This window comes from Aethalodelphis obliquidens, unplaced genomic scaffold, assembly GCF_003676395.1.
Source record: "Aethalodelphis obliquidens isolate GAN/ISIS:26980383/991018 unplaced genomic scaffold, ASM367639v1 scaffold4, whole genome shotgun sequence".
NCBI classification, from domain to species: Eukaryota; Metazoa; Chordata; class Mammalia; order Artiodactyla; family Delphinidae; genus Aethalodelphis; species Aethalodelphis obliquidens.
The window spans coordinates 12,181,003-12,206,953 of NW_020837948.1; the positions used below are offsets into that span (position 1 = coordinate 12,181,003).

At 38.0% G+C, this 25,951-nt stretch overlaps 1 protein-coding gene across 7 annotated transcripts in view; it reads right to left on the reverse strand.

Annotated features, from left to right (window-relative positions):
- Window positions 1–22,236, reverse strand: part of PRRC1 (proline rich coiled-coil 1) — a 41,994-nt gene extending 19,758 nt beyond the window's left edge. The window contains exons 1-8 of one of the 7 annotated variants that reach the window (XM_027098793.1): window positions 22,099–22,236; window positions 20,948–21,158; window positions 17,544–17,679; window positions 16,057–16,446; window positions 13,573–13,733; window positions 10,901–11,003; window positions 8,463–8,626; window positions 1,693–1,796 (exon numbers count right to left, since the gene is read on the reverse strand). In XM_027098793.1, coding sequence (XP_026954594.1) covers window positions 1,693–1,796; window positions 8,463–8,626; window positions 10,901–11,003; window positions 13,573–13,733; window positions 16,057–16,446; window positions 17,544–17,658 — 1,037 coding nt within the window. In that variant the 5' untranslated portion in view covers window positions 17,659–17,679; window positions 20,948–21,158; window positions 22,099–22,236. The other 6 variants (XM_027098772.1, XM_027098782.1, XM_027098804.1 and 3 more) reach the window with 6 other exon arrangements.
- Between the last annotated feature and the right edge of the window lie 3,715 nt (window positions 22,237–25,951).

Genomic DNA, 25,951 nt, shown 5'->3' on the forward strand with positions numbered 1-25,951 from the left:
AGATGTCTACTCTGAAAACTGTAAGACATTGATGAAAGAAACTAAAGAAGACACAAATAAATGGAAATATATTCCATGCCCATGGACTAGCAGAATGAACATTGTTAAAATGTTCCTATTACCCAAAGGAAGCTACAGACTCAGTGCAATCCCTATCAAAATTCCAGTATTTTCCACAGAAATAGAACAAACAATCCTAAAATTTGTATGCAACCACAAGACCCTGAATAGCTAAAGCAAATCTTGAGAAAGCAGAGCAAAGCTGGAGGCAATATGCTCCCTGATGTCAAATTATAATACGTAGCAACAGTAATCAAAATAGTATGGTACTTGCATAAAAAACAAAAATATAGATCAATGCAATAGAGCCCAGAAATAAACCCATGCATTTATGGCCAATTAGTTTATGACAAAACAGCCAGGAATATGCAATAGGGAAAGGACAGTCTCTTCAATAAATGGTGTTGAGAAAACTGGACCACAATTTCACACCAGAGATAAAAATTAATCAAAATGGATTAAATACTTGAGCATAGCATCTGAAACCATAAAAAACTAGAAGAAAACATAGGCAGTAAGCTCCTTGATATCTGTTGTGGCAATGATGTTTTCTGGGTTTGACACCAAAAGCAAATGCAACAAAATCAAAAACAAGTGGGACTACATTAGACTAAAAAGTTTCTGCACAGCAAAGGAAACTATCAACAAAATGAAAAGGAAACCTACCAAATGACAGACAATACCTGCAAATCATATATCTGATATGGGGCTAATATCCAAAATATATAAAGAACTCATACTAATCAACAGCAAAAACCAAACAATCCAATAAAAAAATGGGGAGAAGATCTGATTAGCCTCCTTTTCCAAAGAAGACATACAGATGGCCATACGTGAAAAGGTGCTCAACATCACTAATCCTCCAGGGAAATGCTAATCAAAACCACAATAAGATAACACCTCACACTGTTAGAATGGCTATTATCAAAAAACAAGAAATAAGTGTTCACGAAGAGGTGGAGAAAAGGGAACCCTTGTGCACTGTTGGTGGGACTGTAAATTGGTACAACCACTATGGAAAACAGTATGGAGGTTCCTCACAAACGGAACTACCAAATAATCCATAAAGTTCACTTCTGGGTATTTATCCAAAGGAAACGAAAATACTAACTCAACAAGACATATGCATCCCCCTGTTCACTACAGCATTATTTCCAACAACCGAGGCATGGAAGCAACTTAAATGTCTGCTGATGATAAAGAAAATGTGATTTACACACACACTCACACATAAATATGTATGTATATATACAATGAAATATTATTCCATTGAAAAGGAAGGAAAACCTTGCCATTTGCAGCAACGTGTATGGACACTGAAGTCATTAAGCTAACCGAAGTAAGTCAAATAGAGAAAGACAAATACTGTATGATCTCACATGTGGGGGGAAAAGCAAACTCACAGATACAAAGGAGAGATTGGTGGATGCAGAGGCAGGGGTGGGAGGGGGAGTAAAATGGATAAAGGGGATTAAAAGGTACAAACTTCCAGTTGACATGAGAATATAATGTACAGCAGGGTGACTACAGTTAATAATACTTTTTGTACATTTGAAAGCTGTTAAGAAAATAGATTTTGTCTTGTAAGTTCTCTAAAAAAATTATAACTATGTTAAAAAAAAATCCTCTTACTTGTCAGGAAGCAATTCTGCAATGAAGTTTTCTACTGACACAGCCGTCTGTTTTTCATGGATCACTCCAGTTCGACGCAAGCTATCTATCCGTTCCTGGGCACCCTGAAACAGTGTACATTAGAAACTATTTTAAATTATTCGGTTTTAAACATACTAATTTATGACTGTATAAGTAATATACATTTATACACAAACACATATATACTCACTGTAAACATGAAAACAATACAGAAACACACATATATACTCATTGTAAACATGAAAACAATACAGAAGTACAGAGGGTAAAAAGTGAAAAAGCCCCACTGTATTCCCCTCAGTATTAAGAGTCTGCAGTGCATCTTCCAAATTATTCCTATATGCATTATTATTTTGGTTGCTATCATGAAATGGATAATTTTTATATTACATGTTCTAATTGGTTATTACTAATAAAAGGAAACTGTGCTTTTTAATGTTGATCTGGCAAGAGGCCATCTTACTAAATAAAAATCATTTTTCAATTCTAGTAGTTTTTTAGTTGATTCTCTCTTGAATTTTTCTAGGCAGGCAATCATATCAATAGCAAATATGTTTTTTCTCTTTCTTCTGATTCCTTTTATGTATAGCCTTTAAAGTTTGCACCAAAATAACAGTTATTTTAACTTCAAATGTATGCATTACATCAAAGCTTATTCAAGAAAATTAGGGCCATTTATGAAACAAAATTGAGGGGCTGAGAACACTATATAGATAACTCAAAATCATGAATTAAATATATACTTATGGCAGAAAACTAAAAGCTGGATTAATGAGGACAAGGGTGTTGTTTACTACTTTTATTTGAATCACTTCATAAAAGTGATCATGAATGATGAGAATGTGTTCAAAAAGCAAGATAAAGCTATTTCTGAATAAAACTAGTCATGGATAACACCCCTATTTTTATCATGAACAGCAGAGCTAAGCAGTGAATGAGATTAAGGGGTCAATTCTTCTTCAAATGAAAATGAAGAAAGCTAAGATACTTCTAGAGATAACTGAATTTATTTCAGATAAAGAAGTGACAACTGCATGAGAACGTGTAGGCCAATCTGTCACTAGCTTATAAACATGAAAGATGAAAGAAGATATGAGTTAAACTACAATAAAGTCAAGCTGTATTTTTGCTTACTCTTGTATCTCTGGTACCTAGCATAGTGTCTAACCTAACAGGCAGCCAGTGGGAACTTACTACATGAAAAAGTGAACAAGGGAAAAACTAAGGGCTTCTGAAGGCCTATATGGCTAATATTAGGAATCTAAAGAGTGTAAATATGGCATCACCAAATCTAATAGTGCACGAGGAGGTCACTGTTGAATCTGAAAGAAAATACAATAGCTAAGATGAACCTAATTCTTTGTACTGGATAATGTAAATCTGTTCCGAAAAGTAAAATAATTCCCTCCTCCCAAAAGGTGGCTATGTCTAATTTTTACTATAAAGAAGTTTAAATAAATGTTAATTCAGTAAAAAACTATTAGGGGATTAGTGGGATGTTTAGAGATTCATTCGCAACTCTTCAAAGGTGCTATCTCAGCTACACACTACGACAAAACATTCCTAGATTTTATGCTAGAAACTAAGTTGGTTCATTTTTTACAATCCTACAGCACAGGGCTTTATACTTCATAGGGTTCACAAAATACTGAACTGAAATTAATTAGCACCTATAAAGATAGGATAATGAGTTAGGTAGACAAGTGTAATGCTTGTTTTTATGGAATCCAGAAGAGAAAATGAAGAGGGCGTAAATCAGCCTCTTTCCTCCTCTGACTACAACATTACTTAAGTGTGGCATCTTTTGGCGTCACAGAGACACTTTGGTATTAGTCACTACCAATGTTTTGAGAAGGGAATTTTAAACTTTATTTTTCAGCAGTGTAGGGTACCAAAAATTAGGTAGTTTAGAGGCCACACTGAAGTAACTGTCTCAGAACTGAAGTAAGATGCAGAAATGCCTCTAGAGCTTATACTGTACTCTGAGAGCTTATACTAAGCAACTTGGTTCAGATAATCAAAATTCCATGCTTCTTCAAAAATTCTTACAGATATTAACTACATTTTTCTTGACTATAAGCTATAAAACAATGGTCAGAAATATAATTGGCTTTTCAGTAAAATTAATACTTGGCATTGGAGAAGTTTCAGAAGCTTCCTAACTTTAATTACAGCTGATTTATTTCCTTAAACAATTTCATATGTTTAAAGGAAAACTTAAGTTTAGCCAAAAAAGACATTCACTTCAAATAAAATCTGATGGGGAGAAAAAAATCTGGGTTGAAATTTTAATATTCTACATTATTTTCTTTTTGTTAGTTCCCTCTACTGCTTCTGAAAAAAAACAAACAGCTGGGAAAATTACAAATCACTTTCCTATATATATCAGTTTCAATTAACTTTAATTTTAAGCTTGTATTAAAGATTGTGGAAAAGGAACACTTTTCTAAATTTGAAGGGCAAAAACCAATACTAAAACAAATCTGTCAAATACTAATAAAATCACAATATAAACTGAACTATTAATATTCAGAAAATAAGATTTTTCTAACAGAAAAATATCTCCATCAGCCTTCCAAGTTCAGTTTATACCGATCTGAAGTGTCTTTTATGCAATGATATTTAACATAAAATATTTAAGACTGTTTTAAAAACCATAAATTTTGAGTTATGTTCCAAAAATCATGTGGTTATCTATCATCAGAAATTATGAATGACAACCCTATCAGTTTTTTTGAGAACAATTAGAAACCACAGGACTTGCAAGAAGATTTTACCGAGTCATTATGTCATTTGCATTCTTAACATCTAAAACATTATTTTGAATTGTCCCTTCGTATGACACTCAGGAGGATTTTAGGTTCCGAGGCAATCAGTGGGTGAGCGGTATATCTTTATTTTCTAATGGGAGAGGTCAGAGCTTATGAAGAGGAGATGAGAAAGGAGATGGCACGTTGCCTCCATTACAAGTATGTATTCAGGCAGAAAATTTTAGGAAAGCATACATACGGAAGTTGAGGAAGGAGAAGCTGAGTTCCTGAAAACTATCTGGGTCTACCTGGACCTTGTAAAATCTTTGCATGTCACCAGAGGTACTTATACACAAGTCTGAAGACCACTGTTTGATGGTAAAGGTACTATCAAAGTATAGCAACAGGTGGGCAGCTAGAGCTCTGTTAAGCGGAAAAATCTCTATTCTCATATGGCTGACATGTTGTTAAACCAAAATTCAAAACAGATCCCAGAGTGAAAACATCTTCTGCATTAGACTGCTTACTTGAGGAAATAAATTATTAATTTAAAAAGTTTACCCTAGCACTTTAAATTCTATTGTTTGGGGTTTTATACCAATATATCTCAATAGGACTGCTAGATATTCATTTTAAAGAACATGAAGCACTATTCTAAAAGTTTATATCTGTAAACGAAACAAAGATCTCTGCTCTTGTAGAACTTAATTCTAGTGGGAAAAAAGTATTAAAAAATAAAAATAACATCAACATAAATTATATGGTAAATCAGAAGATGCTGGCTGCTATAGGAGAAAGATCAGAGGAGGGCTAGAGAGATCAGGAGTGCAGGGCAGGTAGGTGCAGACTGCAGTACTGAACAGGGCGGTCAGGACAGGCCCCACTGTGGAGGGAAGATTTTAGTGAAAACTTGAAGGAGGTCAGGGACTCAACCAACTAGATAAATGAGGAAAGAGTGGCTCAGAGAGAGCTGTTAAAAGGCTGTGAGAAGAGAGCAGCCTGTCAGACAAGCGCAAAGACCTGCAAGGAGGCCAATGTGGCTGGCATGGAGTGAGCAAGGGGGAAGGCCAGAGAAAAGCAGAAGGCCGCTGGTGCAGCCACTGTGGAGAACAGCATGGAGGTTTCCTAAAAATCAAAAATAGAGCTGCCATATGATCCAGCAGTCCCACTCCTGGGCACATACCTGGAAAAGATGAAAACTCTAGTTCAAAAAGATACACACACCCCACTGTTCATAGCAGCACTATTTATAATAGTCAGCTCATGGAAGCAAACGAAGTGTCCATCGACAGATGAATGGATAAAGAAGATGTGGTGTGTATATACAATGGAATATTACTCAGCCATAAAAAAGAGTGAAATCATGCCATTTGCAGCGACATGGACGGACCTAAAGATTATCACACTAAGTAAATCAGAGAAAGACAAATATTTTATGATATTACTTATACGTGGAATCTAAAAAGATAGTACAAATGAACTTATTTACAAAACAGAAATAGACTCACAGACATAGAAAACAAACTTATAGTTACCAAAGGAAAAAGGGTGGGGGTATAAATTAGGAATTTGAGATTAACAGATACACACTACTACATATAAAAGATAAATAACAAGGACCAACTGTTGTACAAGGAACTACTGTTGTACAACAAGGAACTATACTCAGTATCCTGTAATAACCTATAAAGCAAAAGAATCTGAGAAAGGATATATATACACATATATGTATGTATGTATGTGTATATATATATATATATATATATATATATATATATATATATATGGTATAACTGAATCACTCTGCTGTACACCTGAAACACTGAAAATCAACTATACTTCAATTTAAAAAAAAAAAAAAATAGAAGGCCAGTTCAGCCAGGCCACATGGGGCTGTGGAAGCCTTGGTAAGGAATTTGGATTTTACACTCAGTGAAATATAAAGTTCTGAAAAGAATAGTGAAATGGTTTGATCTTGTGTGTTGAAAGAATTACCGTGGCTATGGTAATAGGATAACATATAGGGCCACAAGGGTAGAAACGGGATGACCTGTTAGGAGGTGAACCCAAGATTCCAACAAGGCTTTGTGGTGGCTTCACCCAGGGTGGGAGCAATGGAGACAGTGACAAGCAGTTAGAGGCTGGATGTATTCTGAAGGTACAGTGAACAAGATTTCTTGATGAACTGGACATGGATAACGAGAGAAGTCAAGGATGACTCCAAGGTTTCTCAACTGAGAAAACAGAAGGACAGAGCCGTCATCAACTGAGATGGAGAAAGCTGCGGCGGGGGACAGGTTGGAAGGAAAGAAAAGCAGTTGAGTACTAGACATGGTAAGTTTGAGACATTCAAGTAAAGGTATTAAAAAGGCAACTTTTATATTAACCTAGTTTACATGAGAGGTCTCTGCTGGAGATACAAACTCGAAACTGTCAGCACACAGCTGGTATTCAAAGCCGTGGGACTGGCTGAGATCACTGAGTGAACGTAGATGAAGGGAAGGAGACCATCAGGAGGTTGGGGAGAAAAGGAGCCAGCAAAGGAAGCACAGAGGAATTTGTGAGGCAGGGAAGAAACCAAGTGTGGCATCCCCAAAGGCAAGCGTGAAAGACATTACAGAGGAGTCTCAAAGCCAGTGGTAGGTCAAACAAGATGCACAACATTGGCGACCTTGAAAGCATTCTCGGTGGAGGGGTGAGGGTGAGAGCCTGGCTGGGGTGGGTGTAAGAGACTGAAGAGAAAAACTAGAGATAAAACTGTTGGCAACTCTCTGCAAGTTTTGCTGCAAAACGAAGTGAAAACCTACGGTTGGAGGTGATGGGGAAAGTAAGGTAAAAAAATTTGTTAAGGTTTTCTTTAGTTTATTTTTGTTTTTTAAGGTGGGAGCAGTGTTTACATGCTGATGAACTGTTCATTTGTTTTTGCGTGTTTGTATACTGATGGTAAAAAGTGTATGAGAGGGAGGGCAGAACTCGTGGAACTTTAGCACTTAGCACGCAAGAGGGGGCCAGGTCTACTATGGTAATGGGATTGGCTTGTGTATGTGACAAATTTTTTAATGGTAACAGTCCAGAAGACAAAGTGTACAATATTCAAGTGGTGGTGTGAGTATGCAAGTGTGTGAAATTTGTTTTCAAAATAAGCCATTCTATTATCTGCCACTATTACGTAGGGATTATATAGGTATCTATAGACTTAATCACAAGGTCTTCTTCCCTCACTACCAAAAACTATGGCAGTGTCTTCCTTTGGTAAGTGCATTACTACTGGTAATGTAATTTAATAGGTCTCTATATGCTGTTGAGACCTTGGCACACTCTGGTTATATACAGGCTTTGTGCCTATAATATGCCAGCTAGTCAGGTCTCTAAGGCAAGGTAGTTAAAAGGACAGGGAAAGGGAAGACTCAAAGAAAGTAAGTTAAGAAAACTTTCTGGATGAGCGCCGAGTCCCCTCATCAAGTACTGGCTTGGCCAAAAAGTTCATTCGGGTTTTTCCGTAACAGAAAATACAAGGGAAAAGGGGGACTTTGTCAGGTGTATCTACAACCTGCTTACTAGAACCCCATTACTACTCTGGAAACTTCCAAATATATGAGAATCCCATAAACCATGAAGAAATACATAAAGTGTAAAGTATTATTAATAGTGATAGTAATAAAAAGCTTACGGGATTCAAGGGATATTATAATTTCAGTAATGGATTTAAACGTTAATACTGGGTTAAGAAGATCTCTTTCAGGACTAAAACTGCTCTCTTTCTGTGCTCTTGGCATGTGGTTCCTCCCCTCCCCCGATAATCAAAACCTACTTTAGGTTTCTTAAATTAAAACTCCACTGTATCTTCCTAACACTACAGAATTGTCTAATTAAAAACCAAATCAATATTTCAGTATGTAAAAACCCAAAAGCTCCATACAGACCATAGGATTATCATCAGAAATTTTAAAAAATGAACTGCCAGCTACTATATCCCGAAAAAGATGCTCTATTACTCACTTTTAATCCAGCTGCATAGCCCACTGGTTGTGGGGCAATGCTGGACTGCCCAGCTTCCCCTATCACCACAGCTAAGCCAAAGACCTCCTGGAAGGCATCTCGGACAGCGGCAACTTTTACTTCTTTATTTGAGGTCACTACAATGTCCAGTTCACCTCCAGATTCTACAAAGACCAGAAGAAAATTTCAATTCCAAATTAAAATAATGAAATTCTCATAATTACTACCATGCACTAACATTTTATTACATAATTACTCTTAACCTGGCAAAACAATGCAAGCTATAGATTACCTTTTTATTGGCTGAGGAAACTGAGGCTGATCAGGTCTCACCCAAGGTAACACAGCTACTTAGCAATGATGTCAGGACTCAGATCTAGGTCTGTATCTTTTCACTACACTGCCTGATGCAAGCAGACACATTTCACCCTGTCATCTAATGGCATCTTACTCTGAGATTTCTCAAGAAAGCTGTTTGTACTGTGAAATATTTTGCCCTAGAAACAATGCTTTTCCTCAGTTAAGTATCTTTTGGAACAGCTGAAAATATTTTCCAAATATCTGGGCTTTTTAATATGGATTTCTTTTTTCCTGATTGAAACAATGTTCCACAGATCCCATCTTTACTGGAATTTCTTAAATTACTGAAACCTAAAAGCAAGGGTTACCATAGGAAAGAAGAGGAAGACTATATGTTTTTCTTTTTTTTTTTTCTCCACATGGGACATATCTCTTAACGCATCTAGCTAAGTACTGTTCCATTAGGCTTCAGCTCAAAAAGCTTTTCGGTTTTTTGTGATGACTCATGCCACTTTTAATGATTATAAAGGGAGAGCTAATCAAAAAAATGTTGAAACTGTGTCAAAGTCCATTTCTAATAGTTCTTGTGCTTTCTTGATACATTTGAAATTGTTATGGTGATTTCTAAAATATTTATATAAAAACATGGTAAGTTTTACTAGAGTTTTGTTAGATCCAAATGGTCTCGTTTTTGCTGCCTGTCAATAGCTTTTTCACACTCAGTATTACTGCTTTTTATAGGTGATGAAGATTATATGTTATTATATCTTCTAATAATAGAAATTTTATTTTGTATCTTTCTCTCCCCGTTTTATTTTCCTTTTTCTGGAGGTCATGCAGAGTACTGGCCTGGGAAAAGTCTTTGGTTTGAGTCCTGATTTTATCACTTACTAGCTTCGGTACCTTGGGGAAGTCACTGAGCTTGTTTCCTCACAGAAAAGTTCCTGCCACCTCACAGGAACTTAAATAAGGTAATTGATTTCACCATCTAACACAGTACCCATTAAAACAACAAGAGCTCCAAAAATACTAATTCCTTTCTTTTTCTCACTAAAAATAAGAGCTTGTGAAGAGAAGAAAATATATACTGCATTAATTATGTCAAACTTGATTATTATGAATATATGAAATCAGTATATATGGTAGGGCCCAATTTCTAAACCCTGGCAATTACAAACACAGAACAATTCAGCTGAGTTAATTCTTTGATTCAATTTTCCACTTAAAGGGAAGCAAAGAAGCTAAGTGTTAGCTCCACCACGTTGTGTAACCTAGGATAATAATAAAGCTCTCTGAACACAAGGTCCTCATCTAAAACTTAAGAAAAATAACACCTAGCTTGCAGAGCTCTTATGGGAATTAGTATCTGGCAGATCAAGCATTTAATAAATGGTGCTTATCATTATTAGGTCTTGCCCTTTGACATTTACTAGACAATTACCAACAGACTCAAGACTTATGAAAGCTACTGACTTTTTATTGCTACTGAAAATCTCTGTTCAAGTACCTGGTGCATAGCTTTGGCCACTAAATTGTTATCTTCAACAGAATTACTAATAATTGGTCACAAATCCTGCTAAAAGATTATGTTATTTCACTTACTGGATATGTACATAAAAAATTAATCCTCCAGTTAACCGTCTGGAGGATTCTTGGTAATGAGGGTTCAAAGGTGATTACAGTAGCTTTCCCAACAAATCTAGTAATGACATATTATTAGTAAATAGATTAACAGCCTATAAAAATTTTATTCCTGAGTTACACATAAACACATTTAATTAAAATAGATAACTGGAGAAATGTCAAAACCAAATATGAACAAAGCAACACTTCAAATGTCAGCAATGAATGGTAAAATTCATATAAAGCAACACTAACCATATTCATAATTAAAATCAGTAAGTATACTAATAATTCAAATCATTTTTACTCCTCCAAAGTTCATTCTGGGAAGTTTTCAAAATTTATTTAATGGTGACTAAGAAAAAGATGAATTAAAAGTATCAAAACCAAGACTGACAATCAATGTGAGAATATAGGAGGATTTTCACTAATTACAAGACCTGTGGGATTACACTCAGTGGCTGACATGAGCACATACTTTATATGGCAGATGCTGCTCTATTTTATGTACATACTGATATATGGAGCCATGCCAGGGTCCAGCGTTGTAATCATACTTTCTACTGAATGTTTTGTTTTATCAAGCACAGATTTCACCATAGGGTTCCCAGCCACACCCTGTACAGAACAAATTCACATGTAAATACTCATTCTAAGCAAAGAACACCATGATTACCGGATGGTGAGGAAAAAAAAAATTTTTTTTTAAGTTTTCAATGCATTGCAGACCTATACTTTTGTCAAATATAAGAAAACTAAGGTTATGGCAATGTCAAATTGCTATGAAATTTCAAAATGCTTCCTCTCAATTTCTCTTCTCATCTCATCATAGATTGACAGCAATCTACTGACCCCACTTCGAGCAACACTGGCCTGGGAAGTATGTTTACTGCATATATATGTATGTGTGTATGTATATATGTTTATTTCATTTCTATGTATACCTATATTTTTATTTCATTTCATTACTATTTATTTATCTATATAAAAGACTAGGCAAAACTCGTCCATCAAGGTCCCAAATAAAGACTTCAACTGGATGTCTCTGAAGACTCATATTTTGTTCCCTAATATAAAAATAAAAACAGTAAAAACATTTCTTATCTTTATTTCCCAGAGTTACTTATTACCTTAATATAAAATACTCTGTTCTATGAAAGTTTCTTTTTTCCTACTTCCTATTTGTTTTGTTCCCAAATTCTCCCTTTTAATAAAGCCAGACCTAGTCCTCTGAATTCCTAAAACCACACTATTAGACAGAAGGAACCAGATCTGAGTATTTCCTTCCATCTATGCTTCTTCCACAGTCAAAGAGACTTAGAGATGGCATCTGGCTAACAGGCCATGATTCCACCTGTCCCAACCTACTACTAAACTAAGGAGATTCAGAAAAACAGATGAGTTCATAACACTGATATTTAAGACTGTCCACCCATCTTATGCTGAATATTAGAAGAGTTATTTACAAGATCTGTAGGGTTGAACTGAGTATTACAACTGGTAACAGACATGCTGACACATGCTCTTAACGAGGAAAAGAAGTGACAGTCTCTACATAAAGAAGACCTTTAAAAAGCACAAAGTGATATAAAGAAGCAAGCTTAGAAAAATGCCATCTTTCTGATACATAAAACTCAAACGCTGTAAATCAGTTTAACCAGCTACCAATTTAAAAATATGTTTAACATGTAATTAAATTGCAGCCAAACCCTCAGAATATTGAGGGGAACTTGACAAAGCGATTCTAAAATTCATTAAGAAAAATAAATAGAAAAGACCAGCAAAGAAAAATTTTGAAAACAGCAAACTTACACAACCAAATGCTGATCTGCCTTTATGAATGCAGAGACTCAGAACTGACTTTTCTATCTGACTCATCTATGAATACTCTTCATCCCCACCTCAGCACAGAGTAGGCTTTCAATAAATATTGGTGTAATAAATAAACAGTTACAATAATTAAAATAGTGTGGTACTGTTGCAAGGACAGGCAAAGCAGTGAAATAAAATACAGAGTGCAGAAACTGAGGTTAACACACAATTTAGTAACTAAGGTAAAGGTAACATATCAAATCACTGGGATATGATTTTGGAACAGTCGATTAAGTGGTTGGAAAAAAATTAAGTTTGATTTCTACCTCATATAATATAGTAAAGTAAGTATCAGCTATATCAACTTCGTAAGTAAAAAAAATGAAACCACAAGAAAATTAGAAGAAATCATAAAAAAATAATTATCATATAATACAGTAGGTAAATGTGATTTTTAACATTTAAAAAAAATGAAAAAAAAATTGACAGAGATGACTCCCCAAAATTAAAAGGCTTTGTGTCAATAAAGCATAATAAAGTTGAATGTAAGATAAAAATGGAGGCTACTGCAACATATGATAGCATATAATAAAATATTCTTCTTACATTAAGTTCTTATCAATTCATTAAAAAAGAAAATCATCCCAATTCAAAACTGAGCAAAGAACATGAATACAGACTTCACAAAATAAAAATACAAATGGCCAAAAATCACATTAAATAAAGTTCAAATTGAGTAACAAAGAAATGCAAATTTAAACAAGGTATTATTTTTTTGCCTATCAAATTAGAAAATACTACATTTCAATTAATAAAATCACTGCTGGCAAATGAATGATGTTATGACAGTGTATCTTGGTATAACCTTCCTGGAGAGCAATATGTATCAGTAATTTTTAAAATGTCCACACTGACATTTACCAAGAATTAACTCTGATAAAACAGAGATGCACATGAAGATTGGCATACAAGAGTGCTCATCACAATTTAATTAATAAGAATTACAATTAGAAAATGCCAATAACAGGTAAGTGAAATAAAACATGGGAAATAAATGCAATGACATGTTGGGCAAAGTAGCCTGAAGAATTATAGCTGGGAAGATATTCATGATACACGCTAGGTAGACAAACAAAAGACACAAAATTGTGTCCATGTGTCACTACTCCAGTTTGCTTTTCACTAAAAAAGAGATACATTTACATAGATATGCGCATCCAAAAGACAGAGGAACTATAGAAAAAGTGTAATAAGAATAAAAGGTATTTTAATTTGTCCTTACACCTCTTTGTATTTTCAAAATTCTCTCTAATGAATATCTGTTAGTTTTATAATTAAAAAATTAAACGTGATTTTTAAAGTAAACACCCCTTACTTTAATAAAACCCCAGAGTCCACCAGCAGATGCTTCATCCTGCCCTCTACCAATTCTAGGATCTTCTTGCTGCTCTGGAAAAGTTATGGCTGATGCGGTTCCAGTTCCCTGTGCCAGAGACGTCAAACCAGCTTGCTGAGTAATGGGAGTTGGCAGAATACCTAGTTAATGGCAAAAATGTTTACATATATAATTTATTCCATAAACTATTTCCTATAAAAAGATACAACATATGAGATGAGTAGTTCAAAACAGCTTTAATAATGTAACTATATACTCAGGCATTTCAACACTGAGATATGAGCTCAAAGAATCACCTAAACCTTTATAAAATATACAAAATTCCAAAAAAAATAAAATAAAATAAAACAAAATAAAATAAAATATACAAAATTCCAAAGAAGAAATTTCTTTCCCTCTTCATAAGCTTACACCAAGTGCCCTGAAAACGGACAGAAAATATACATCCAAAAGTACTTCATGTTTGCCCTATGAGCACTTGGATGCAGACAGCTACAGTTTGAATCTCTTTAAAGCATAAAAATAGCTGATATGAGCACTCAAGCCCATCATACAAAAAGCATGTAAAAATTAGTAAACATATCCACATACCCTATTTTAACTCAAAAAAAAATTCACATACACATGGGTGTCATACTTGTACTCTCGAAAAATTTTTATTTGTTAAGGTAGACAAGCCAAGTTGGATTATAAAATCACAACAAAATTGTTTCTTTTCCTAAAATGAGAAACAATAGACAGAATATGACAGGATGAAGTTTTGATATTGATTTCCAATAACCATTCCTGGGAAGTCGAAAAAGTATGTGTAACTGACGTAGAAAATAAAATAGTCCAATTCCACCAACTCATGGCACATACACTTATTTGTTTTTGAACTTTTACCTGGCTAAATAAAACTACTCCCTGGACCATTCAGTCCTAATAATTTTTTAAGTAAAGCTTTTAAAAAAACTCTCAGACTTCACCTTGATGTTTCTCTATAACTGCACAAAATGTTAGGACAAAAGTTTCAAATTCTGTCTGACATTCCACATACTAATCATGTACTAAGTTTTATATCATATAAAAATCATATATTAAGTAACATCAGCTTTATTTTAATAATTTAAATGAAAACAGGAAGCTCTGGAGATCAAGGAAAAGGGAATGAAACATTCATGCACAGTAACAGGACCCCTCATACACTGCTGGTGAGAAAGTAAAATGGTGCAGCTGCTTTGGAAAATAGTCTGGTAGTTGTTCAAAAGTCAGCAATTCTGACATGCACCCCAGTGTTCACAGCACAGCACTATTTACAACAGCCAAGACATGAAAGCAACCTGAATGTCCATCGACAAATGAATGGAGATATATATATATATATATATATATATATATACACACATATACAATGGAACGTTACTCAGCCATAAAAAAGAATGAAATACTGCCATTTGCAGCAACATGGATGTACCTAGAGATTATCATACTAAGTGAAGTAAGTCAGACAAAGACAAGTATCATATGGTATCACTTATATGTGGAATCTAAAAAATGGTGCAAATGAACTTATTTACAAAACAGAAATAGACTCACAGACATACAAAAAAAACCTTATGGTTATCAAAGGAGAAGGAGGTGGGTAAATTAGGAGTTTGGGATTAACAGATACACACTACTATATATAAAACAGATAAACAACAAGGACCTACTGTATAGCACACGGAACTCTACTCAAAATCTTGTAATAACCTATAATGGAAAAGAATCTGAAAAAGAATATAGATATATGTATAACTGAATAACTATGCTGTACACCTGAAACTAACACAATGTTATAAAGCAACTATACTTCAGTTAAAAAAAAAAAACCCTCCAGGAAAAAAAAAGTCAGCAATTCTGCACCTAGGTATAAACCCAAGAGAAATGAAAACATGTTCACATAAAACCTTGCACACAAAGGTTCATAGAATCAGTATTCACAATAGGCAAAAAGTGCAAACAACCCAACAGTTTATCAACTGATGAAATGCATAAACACAACGTGGTACATCCATACAATGGAATATTATTCAGTCTTAGAAGGGAAGTTCTGACACATGCTACAACATGGATGAATCTTGAAAATATTACACTAAGTCACAAAAGACACATATTATGAGTCCATTTATATGAACTGTTCAAAATAAGCAAATTCATAGAAACAGAAAGTAGATTAGTGGTTCTGAGGGCCATGAGGATTGGGAGGAAGTAGGGAGTGACAGCTAACAGGTATGGGGTTTCTTTGGGGCTGATTAAAAGGTTCTAAAATTGATTTTGGTGATGGCTGCACAACTCGATAAACACAGTAACAACTATTAAACTGTACACATGAAAGGGTTGAATTGTATGTGAATTATACCTTAATAAAGCTGTTTTAAAAAAAAATAAAACATTCACCATAACCACTTGTTTCAAAGTATCAGTGAGAGAGAGAATTACCTGTCACCGGAGGTGCAGAAAAAGACGGCATCAGGGGTGTCTGGGGAGCTCTTCCTGCATGTCCTCGTGTAATGTCATAGGCTGAGCCGACAGAGAATCCTGATGTAGGAGGACCCGAAGCAGGGGCAGATAAGAGAGTGTTTGGGGCAGAAGTGGAAGGTGGGAAGTGGGGTAAAGGAGGGTTACTGAAGGCAGCAGCAGTTGGTGGAGAAACATGAGGTGGTAAAGAGGTAATGAGTGGAGGACCAGAAGGAACCGGTGAAGGAGGCACAAAGGGCAAGGGTGGCGAAGGCCTCACAGGAGGCAGGGACTGCTGAGGGGTGGAGAAAGTGTGTGGCGGCGGGGGCTGCACAGAGGACACGCTTGGAGAAGAGAAAGAGCTGGCCGCAGCTGGAAAAAGGAGGGCAGGAAAAAGTGCGTCAGTGAAATGTTTTTCACTTAGTTTTCAAAGTGTCTCATTACTGTCTTCTTTGAAAATTTTAAAATTTAACAGACCCTATCCCAAGAGTTATTTTTAAATGTGTGATGTGAAATATTTGACTATGACTGAGTGCAAATGACTTTCAACTCCCATCAGTAAAAGCAGCAGATATGTAAAATTAAGTTATTGTATTGCAGACCTTTGTGTTTTTGTTTGTTTTGATGTGCTTTTAATAAAATAAAGCCGTTTTTCATCCCTGCTGATATGAGCATAAAACCTCACAATTTAAGGCTCAAACTTTGGTCAGAAGGTTAATCACCACAAAGTCACAGAACATTAGACAAAGCTAACACATACTTTTTAGGATATCTCTGTCATAACAAAGAAGATTTCTAGTCAGTATGAACATAAAAAACGAAAGGATAAAGCAAAACATATATGTTTTCTGTCTTTGGGCTTAAATTAAAAAAGGCTATCTCCCTTCATCCTGGCAAAGATTACAGAATTTTTAATATACAGGCACATCTCATTTTATTTTGCTCCACTTTACAAATTGAAGGGTTGTGGCAACCCTTGTGTGAAGCAAGTCTATCGGCACCATTTTTCCCAACAGCATTTGTTCTTCGTGTCTCTGTGTGACATTTTAGTAACGCTCACATTTCAAACTTTTTCATTATTATTATATTTGTTATGGTGATCTGTGATCTTTGATGTTACTTATGCAAAAAGATGACAACTTGCTAAAAGCTCAGATGATGATCAGCATTTTTAAGCAATACTTTAGCCAAGTTTTTACTTAAGGTACGTACATTCTTTTTTTTGACATAATATATTGCACACTTAACAGACTACAGTATAGTGTAACCATAGTTTTTATATGCACTGGGAAACAAAAAAATTCATGTGACTCACTTTATTCCAATATTCACTTTATTGTACTGGTCTGGAACTGAACTCACAGTATCTCTGAGGTATGCCTCTATGCCTTTTTTTAAATGACTCTGAGAAAAGATAACAGTATCTTGACTAACCTCAAAACATACTGATGCTAGACAACTGCACGTACCTAAAGGGGCTGGGGGAGAAGACGGCTGTGCCGCTGTGGCAGCGACAGTCAGTCCTGCTGAACTTGGTGGAGGAGTCCCAGGTGGTGTTGTCTCTATTCCACTCTCTTCCATCATTTTTCTTCAATTACGGTAAAACTGTAAAAATATAATAAATATTACACAGTAATAAAAACTATATTTTTAAACCTTGTATAGTTAGAGAATAGTTTTTTAAAATAATCGACAGATGTCTGTCTTTACTGTTTATAATGCCACTTATCTCCAGGTGAAGGGTTTGTCAAAATTCCTAATAGTCTGTGAGAATATTTAGCGTGCAAACAATCTGAGACATTTTCACACACCTAATCCATTACTGAGAAATAATTTTACGTTAACTAAGTAATTAATTACCCAATATATTTCAAATAGTAAATTAACTTAATTTCTGCCACATGGATGCATGGTAGATTTATATCTAGATTCCAGTCACTATTACTTTTAAAATAAAAATAAGTTATTTAAAGTATTCTTGAAACACTTCCTCTCTCATTAAGCAGTGTATGAGGGCTACTCCTGTTAACAGTAAAAAAAAATTTTTTACTGTGTTCGATTCCCAGGTTTTCTTAATCTACACTCTAAAATGTGCCCCATAATGGCTAAATGATATGTCTTGGGTTTTAGAAATTTTAACTGTAGCAAAAATGCCACTAGATAGCATTTTGACCTAACAGTCAAAAATGGGTTACAAAATGTGGGAAAACTTCCTTAAAAATTACAAATTTTCAAGCCTGCCTCAAGTATAAAATCAAAACTTCTAAACCTACCAAATTAAGTTTTTGAAGTTTTTACTCATTTAACAAATATTCAGTAACGGTCAACCACTTGCCAAGCACTGTACTGATGCCTCTGGAAATACAGTGTAAGCAAAACAAACGGGATACTTAAAGTCCGGTCCGGGAGACAGTCAAACAATGACAGCAACATAACAATGAACTATAGCCTGAATGATGTGCTCTGAGAGCAAGAACAACTCTGCTCGCTGGGAATACGGTTTTGACTTGCGGACAGAAAAGGGTTCCCCAAGGAAGTCACATATAAGCTGAGATCTGAGGGACGATCAGAATTTAATTAGGCAAGGGAAAGGAGCTAAAGAGGGCACATGCCAGAAAAAGTGAATACAGAGAAGGTATAAAGGCCCTGGAAGGTTGAGGGACACTGACACTTTCAAGAAAACGCATGCAGCAGAAAGGAATAATGAGGACCGGAGACATGGAGAAGAACTCAGACTGCGCTGACACGTCTAAGCCAAATTAAAGAGCTGGGTCTTTTAAGAACAGAAACTCACTGTGGGGCATTCAAACTGGGAATGACACATTGGGTCTTTTCACTTTTTTAAAGAAATTTCAGATTCACAAGAAGATGCCATAATAGAGCAGACTTCACGAGTACCTTAAACCCAGTTTCTGTCCATGATGGCATCCTACGTAACTAGACTACGGTGATAAAAACCCAGGAAATTAACACTGGCACAATGCGAGTAACTGAACTACAGACCTTATTTGGATTTCACCTGTTTTTACATTCGTGTGTGTGTGTGTGTGTGTGTGTGTGTGTGTAGTTCTATGAAGTTTCATCATATGCACTGACTCATGTAGCTACCACCACAATCAGGACACAGAACTGTTCCATCACCCCAACGAAACTCCCACATGCTGCTCCTTGGTCACACCCTCTCATCAACGATAAGCTCTGGCAACCGACTGTTCTCTACCATTTTCTCATTTCATGAATGTTATGTAAATAGAATCATACAGCACACAACTTTCTGAGATTGGCTTTTTTCACTCCACAGAATGCTCTTAAGATCCATCCAAATTGTTGGATATATCAATGGTTGGTTCTTTATTGCTGAAGAGTATTCCATTTTATAGTTGTACCACTGTTTGCTTATCCATTTATTTGTTGAAGGACATTTAGGCTGATTCCAGCTTTTGGCCATTCATATTTGGGTTTTGGAAAAATTCCTCTGACCACAGTATGCAGTTTGTGCCTTAGGGCAGTCAGAGTAGATGCAGAGAGACCATTAAGAAGGATATAGAAGTAGTTCAAATAACGTCCTAGGTTAGTGATTCTCAAATGGGGAGTGGAGGAGGGTGATTCTGCCCCTCTCCCCCCAAGGGTCATTTGGCAATGTCTGGAGACATATTTGCTTGTCAGAACTAGGGGGTACTACTGGTATCTAGTAGGTAAAGGCTGGGGATACTGCTAAAAATCCTACAATGCACAGGATGCCTCCACAAGAAAGAGTTATCTGGCCCCAGACTAAAGTGATGATAGTGGAGATGGAGAGAGTGGATAGACTCAAGAAATGTTTAGGTGGTTAACACTCAGTGACTGACTGGATATGGGGTCCAGGAGGGGGAGAGGCATGACTTGCACAACTGGAGAGACGGTGGTGCCATTCAGTGAGACAGGGATCACTGGAGGAGGTCAAGGTGTATGTCTGACATCCTGGGAGAGGAGGGATTATGCAGTATTTAATACTGGACCTGCTAAGTTCAAGCTCCTTGAAACGTCCAAGTACCGGTGACTTGGTCTGCAGCTCAGCAACCACGTAAATGCGGGCTTCATCAGTTTACTGATAGTCTCTAAAGCCATGTGCTGAAAAGAGATTCTATGAGAAGACCAGGAGAAAAAAGAAGATGGCCCAACGAACCCTTGAGGAAGAGCCCAGGAGGAAAAAAACAGCCTGCAGAGAAGAATGAAAGACCAGAAAGATAGGAAGAAAACCAGGAGGCTGTGGTGTCCAAAAGCCAGAGAAGAGTGTTTCAAGGTAGGAATGGGCAACAGTATCAAATGCTACAGAAAAGACAAATAGGATGATATATGAAAAAGTCAATAGATTTGCCAAACTGGAGATGAAACCTAGTGAGAGCCGTTTCCATAGGAGGAGTGGGGATAGAAGCCAATTTCAGCTGGACTGAGGTGTGAGGTGAAGCAAATGTGTACAACACTTTCAAAAAGTTCTGTTGTGAATGTGGAGGAAAGATCTATGGCAGTAAGTAAAAAACATGTATCCAGGGAAGCAAAATCCTTTCATTCAATACCTACAGACAAAGATAATCAGGGACAGAATGGCCTTCTGGGGACTTTATCACCCCCTGATAAAGCTACCTCTTTTCTTCATCTCATTTTTCTACTGGTTATTCATCTTCCTCCTACAGATGCTACCAATTCTCACAGTAATTAGTAGAAATCATATTTAAAGATAAATATTAATTAATGCATTTGCAAAAGAACCTGTACAATGAATACAACCCATAAAATGGAATAATTGGTCAATTTCTTTCTGTCCTTAAAAGCCACACTATTTGAGAATTGGCTTAATGACAATATTGGGTAAATTTTGGATGCATAAACATACCTTTTACTAAAGAAAAGCTCTTGTGATAAAAGTAACAGCAAAATGTCAGAGTTGGTAAAGGTTCTAGTGCTCATTCTCGACACAAAAAGGATATTAATGTATCAGCATTAAACAAAAAGTGATGGGAAAAAAAGTGATGGAAATGGCTTCGAAAATTGAGTCCTCAGTCTCTGGACCGACCCTGATCTTCCAATTTGCTTGTGTCTTGGTTCTTCAGTTAAAAAAAGTAGGTGGTTACTTATAAAGATACAAGAAAAGGTTTGATAAATGTAAAAGCTTGTTAAAAGCGATTATTATTGTTGATTACCGGTTCAAAAGATAACCTCTACTACCCTTTAGTGAGCACTGCTACAGGAAGGTCTGAGTTTTGTCTCTGCATTCCCACTTCTTATCCCAAAATAACTTCCATAAACGTTCACTGACAAAATAGCAGCTGTACAGGGAAAAGACTGGAATGCCAAAATGCGTCACGTTCGCAGAAATCTACATGTTGTCTCTTAAAATAACTACTTGGAATGACAAAAACTCTCTTGGATTGGACAAATTCTGCCAATCTACAGAACAGGCTATCCGGCAAACTTGCCCGAAGCAGTTCCCAGGAACGAACAAAGAGACAGCACAGTCCAAAAGCCCTCTGGAGCGGCGCTAGGCACCGATGGGGGAACCCACGGGAAAGGAAGCTACATCCCATTGCCCGTCCCCGTTTGCTGACCTAGGAGTCTCCCAGGCGGTAGCGGCCTCTCCCCAAGCTCTGCCACGTCTCCAGGCCGCGCCGGGCCGAGCTAAGGTCAATGGGCTCCTGCCTCCTTATCTCCCCTCCGGCCAGCGCGGTGGAAGGTGGAGCCAAACAACCCGGGGCGCCGGCGCCGGTCCCGGAACTGGAGCAAAGTGCCGGATAAGACCCCCGGGCCGCACCCACCGTGTAAGCCGCGGCGGCAACAGCTTGCCTCTCGAAGCGCACCCTGAACCCTGCATGCACCCACGGCCCGCGCCCGGACTGCACGACGGCGTAACTCCCAAACTACCCTCGCTCTCGGGGCGCCTGCCGGCCCGCCCACCTCGCACCACGGCGCCCCTGGGCACCGGTTTGGGAGCCCGCGTCCCGTCCGGCCGCCCGTATGCACCCGCGTTACTGCCAGGCTGACGCTCACCTGCGGGCCGGAGAGAGTGTCTGCGTGGCAGTGAAAAGCGGGGACGACGGAGGCTGAGCTGTAGGACTACGACTACGAGAAGACGAGCAAGATGCAGGAAACCGCTCGCCGCGCACGCCCCCGCCTCCAAGATGGCCACCGTAGGTGCACTTCCCTGCGCTGCCACGTCGGCCGCGCGCCGCCCCGCCCCGCACCACGCCCCGTCTCGCTCGCCCGGAGCCCCGACCCGTGGCCGCAAATTTAACCTGCTGGAGTACTTGGGGCCAAAGATCCTCCTGCCCGCAGGGGTGGGTGCTGCCCAGCTCTAGGAGCATTCTGCAGCAGAGCTGCCCAACTTTCCACGCCGCAACCTCCGTACGCGAGAACGGAACCCTTGTTACCGGGTGTAGCTCACTTACTCTGTGCCGTGGCCGCCCGCGGGGATGACGATGAACCAGCCCGGGTCGTCCAGTCCAGACCCGCCTCCAGGAAGGACCTTGCTCCGGAAACGAGAGACTTATCCTATGTATTTTCAAAGATTTCCAAATAATAGCGGTTGCATCAAGAAAGAGAGAGAGCACGGTGGCAGCTACCATACTGATTTCCCCCCCAAAGTTCATGTATTACACATTCTTTTTTTTTTAATGGAAAACCAAAGATTATCCACTTTCTTAACCTTACGTGCTGCCCTTAAAACAGTTCCTGAAAGTCGGTGCTCAATAATGTACACTAAATAAATCAATGAAGAGTGCAATGGAGGAATCTAAAGAATTTGCAATCAGAAGTCCTGTTTAGGTCCAGGAGTGCCCTAATGCCACTTGAGCAGTCATGGGACCTTGTATAGGTCACTTATTCTTCCTAAGTCTCAATATTCCATCTGTAAGATAGGAATAATGTTGTTTGCCATCTCTAATCAAGCAGGTAACAGAGTTAAAATAAGACATACGAAAGCACTTTTTAAACTGAGAGGTAAACACATGAAAAACTTGTTTTTATTGTTCCCAAATTCCTTCAGGAACTCATTTGTAGGTTTAGCATTAATATAATATCCCGGACTTGACAGCTGAAAGCATTTACAAATTCCAATACCTCACTGAAACGTTAATACTATTTAACTATGCCCTAATTTCAGACAAAATGACTTGCAGCTGCAGCGGGTTGTTCCCTTTGGCAGTGACTTTTATCCCACCCACTGAGAATGTGTGTAGATGGCTGTCTAGGTTACTCGCCAGAAAGTGCTGTTTGGGTTGGTGTTGAAAATAGTTAGCATCTCTATTCTCTTTGGTCTACACCCTTAATAGCTATAAGAACTGTTCCCTTCTTCATTCATTCAACAAATATTTATTAGTGGCTGCAATGTGCTGAGCATCAGTACTGGAAATGTAGCAATGAACAAGACAGACAAGATCCTTACACTGAGAGGCAGATCTTCTCACAGGAGAGGCAGGCTAATGAGCAGGAAAATAAAAGAACTAAGTACTGTTTGTGATGGGCACTTTGAGGAAAGTCAATAGGGTGATTATTATTGACAGTAATTGGGGTAGGCCACTTTGGATAGGACAGATGTGCAAGGCTTCTCTGAGGAGGTGCGATTTGAGTACAGATCATAAGGAAGCAGCCCTGTGGTTCTCTGAACAGAAGGAAGAGCGTGCAAAGGCTGTGAGGGAGGGTGACTGGCAAACTTGCAGAACAAGAAGGAAATCTGGACTGAGAGGGTGGTAAGAAATGAGGTCAGAGAGATAGCCGGGCCAAATCGTAGCCAGCCTTGTAGGCCATCTTAAGGCCTCCGGGTTATATTGAGAGAAATGAGAAGCAGGTGGAAGGTATTGACCAGAGGAGAGACAAGACTTGACTTCAGTTTTCAATCATATTCTGATTGCTGTGTGGACTGTAGGCAGGTACAAAGACTAAAGCAGAGTGATCATAATGAGATGATGGTGCCTTAGAGGAACTAATGGGATGAGGGCAGAGCGGGTACATGGTGTGGACATATTTTGAAGGTTAAGCTGTCATGATTTACTGATCGATTGGATGTAGCTGTATTAGTTTCCTAAGACTGCCAAAAAAAATTACCACAACTGGTTGGCTAAAAGCAACAGAAATTGGGCTTCCCTGGTGGCACATTGGTTGAGAGTCCGCCTGCCGATGCAGCGGACATGGGTTCGTGCCCCAGTCCAGGAAGATCCCACATGCTGCGGAGCGGCTGGGCCCGTGAGCCATGGCCGCTGGGCCTGCGCGTCCGGAGCCTGTGCTCCACAACGGGAGAGGCCACAACAGTGAGAGGCCCGCGTACCGCAAAAAAAAAAAAAAAAAAAAGCAACAGAAATTTATTCTCACACAGTTCTAGAGACCAGAAGTCCAAACTCAAGGGCCAGCAGGGCCTCTCTGAAGGCTCTAGGACAGCATCCTTCTTTGCCTCTTCTAGCTTCAGGGGAGCCAGATGTTCTTTGGCTTGTGCCAGCCTGACTCCAATTTCTGCCTTTATGTCCACATGGCCTCCTCCCCTGTGTCTCTGTGTCTCAAATCTCCCTCTGCCTTTCTTTTATAAACATGCCTTTCACTGCATTTAGTGCCCACCCTAAATCCACAATAATCTCATCTCAAGATCCTTGAGGATCTAGACCCTATTTCTAAATAAGGGTCTAGATTTCTTCCTATTCACAAGTTCCAGGTGGACGCGTCTTTTTTGTGAAGAACACTGTTCTACCCACTTACGTGGGTCATGAGAAACAGGAGTCAACCAAATAAGCAGGATTATAAAATAGGTTTTGAAGTTAACCTTGAATTGCATTTATAAATTGTTTTACTCATCATGTCTCATTTAAACTTCAAAACAACTTTGTGTGGCAGGTATTATTATTATTCCAATATAAGAAATAAGAAAATTAAGGGTCTGAGAATTGTGTGTAGGCCTGGAATTAGAACCCAGAATTCTTCAGCTATACCCCAGATTCTTGCCTGCTTTTGGGGTGGTGGGGTAAGAAGATATGTTCTTAGACGGAGGGCATTGAGGGGAGTCAATGGAAGATTATAGCTTAATGACAGACCTACTTAGGTTTTTCGGTTTTAGCTAGCAGAACTCATCAAATTTTTTTGTACAGGAAGTCTCTAACACATAATAGAGTTCATTTCTGAGCTACAGTGCTATAGTGGAATTTTGCTTTTATTGCTCAAAACCAGAGGCAAACGAAATTACTTCCCACTTGAGGCTTTTTTCAGCTCAATTTGTAGTTAATAGATCTATTCTTAAATAGTCTTAAAACAGTCCATAAAGTTTGTACTATTCATATGAATAGTGATGTGTTTATCTCCAGGTGGAGAGGAGACCAGGCTGAGGCTCTGAGCATCTGCAGCATAACTGGGACTAGAGGCAGGGCTGAATCTGTTTGAGAGACCATGGGCTCTGCTGAGAGAACAGTCAGTGAGTTATACAATCAGGAAGGACACATCAGCAGATGTGTCAAGGGTACCGGCTCATGCATAGAGATCAGGGGCTCATACCCACATCCAACTCCTGCAAAGAGGAGATGTAAGTTCCTTTGGCACCTAGGAAGGAGGAGGATGGTTGTCCCAAACACTGCATGGGACATACCTGTACTAAGAAATTATTCATTGTTTATCTGGAATTCAACTTTAGGAGGAAAGCAAGCCATGACCAAGAGTCTGAGAGGCGATGTAGTGTAGATTAGGACACAGATATTGATACCAGATGCCCTGGATTTGAATCCTGACTCTACACCTGCTAGGTCAACAGCTAGCCTTGGGCATGTCACTTAAACTCACTGTGTCTTGATTTTTTCAGCTATAGAATGAGAATTATACTAATACTTACCTCATAGTTTTGTTATTGTTGTTTCTTGGTTTTTGTTTTTTT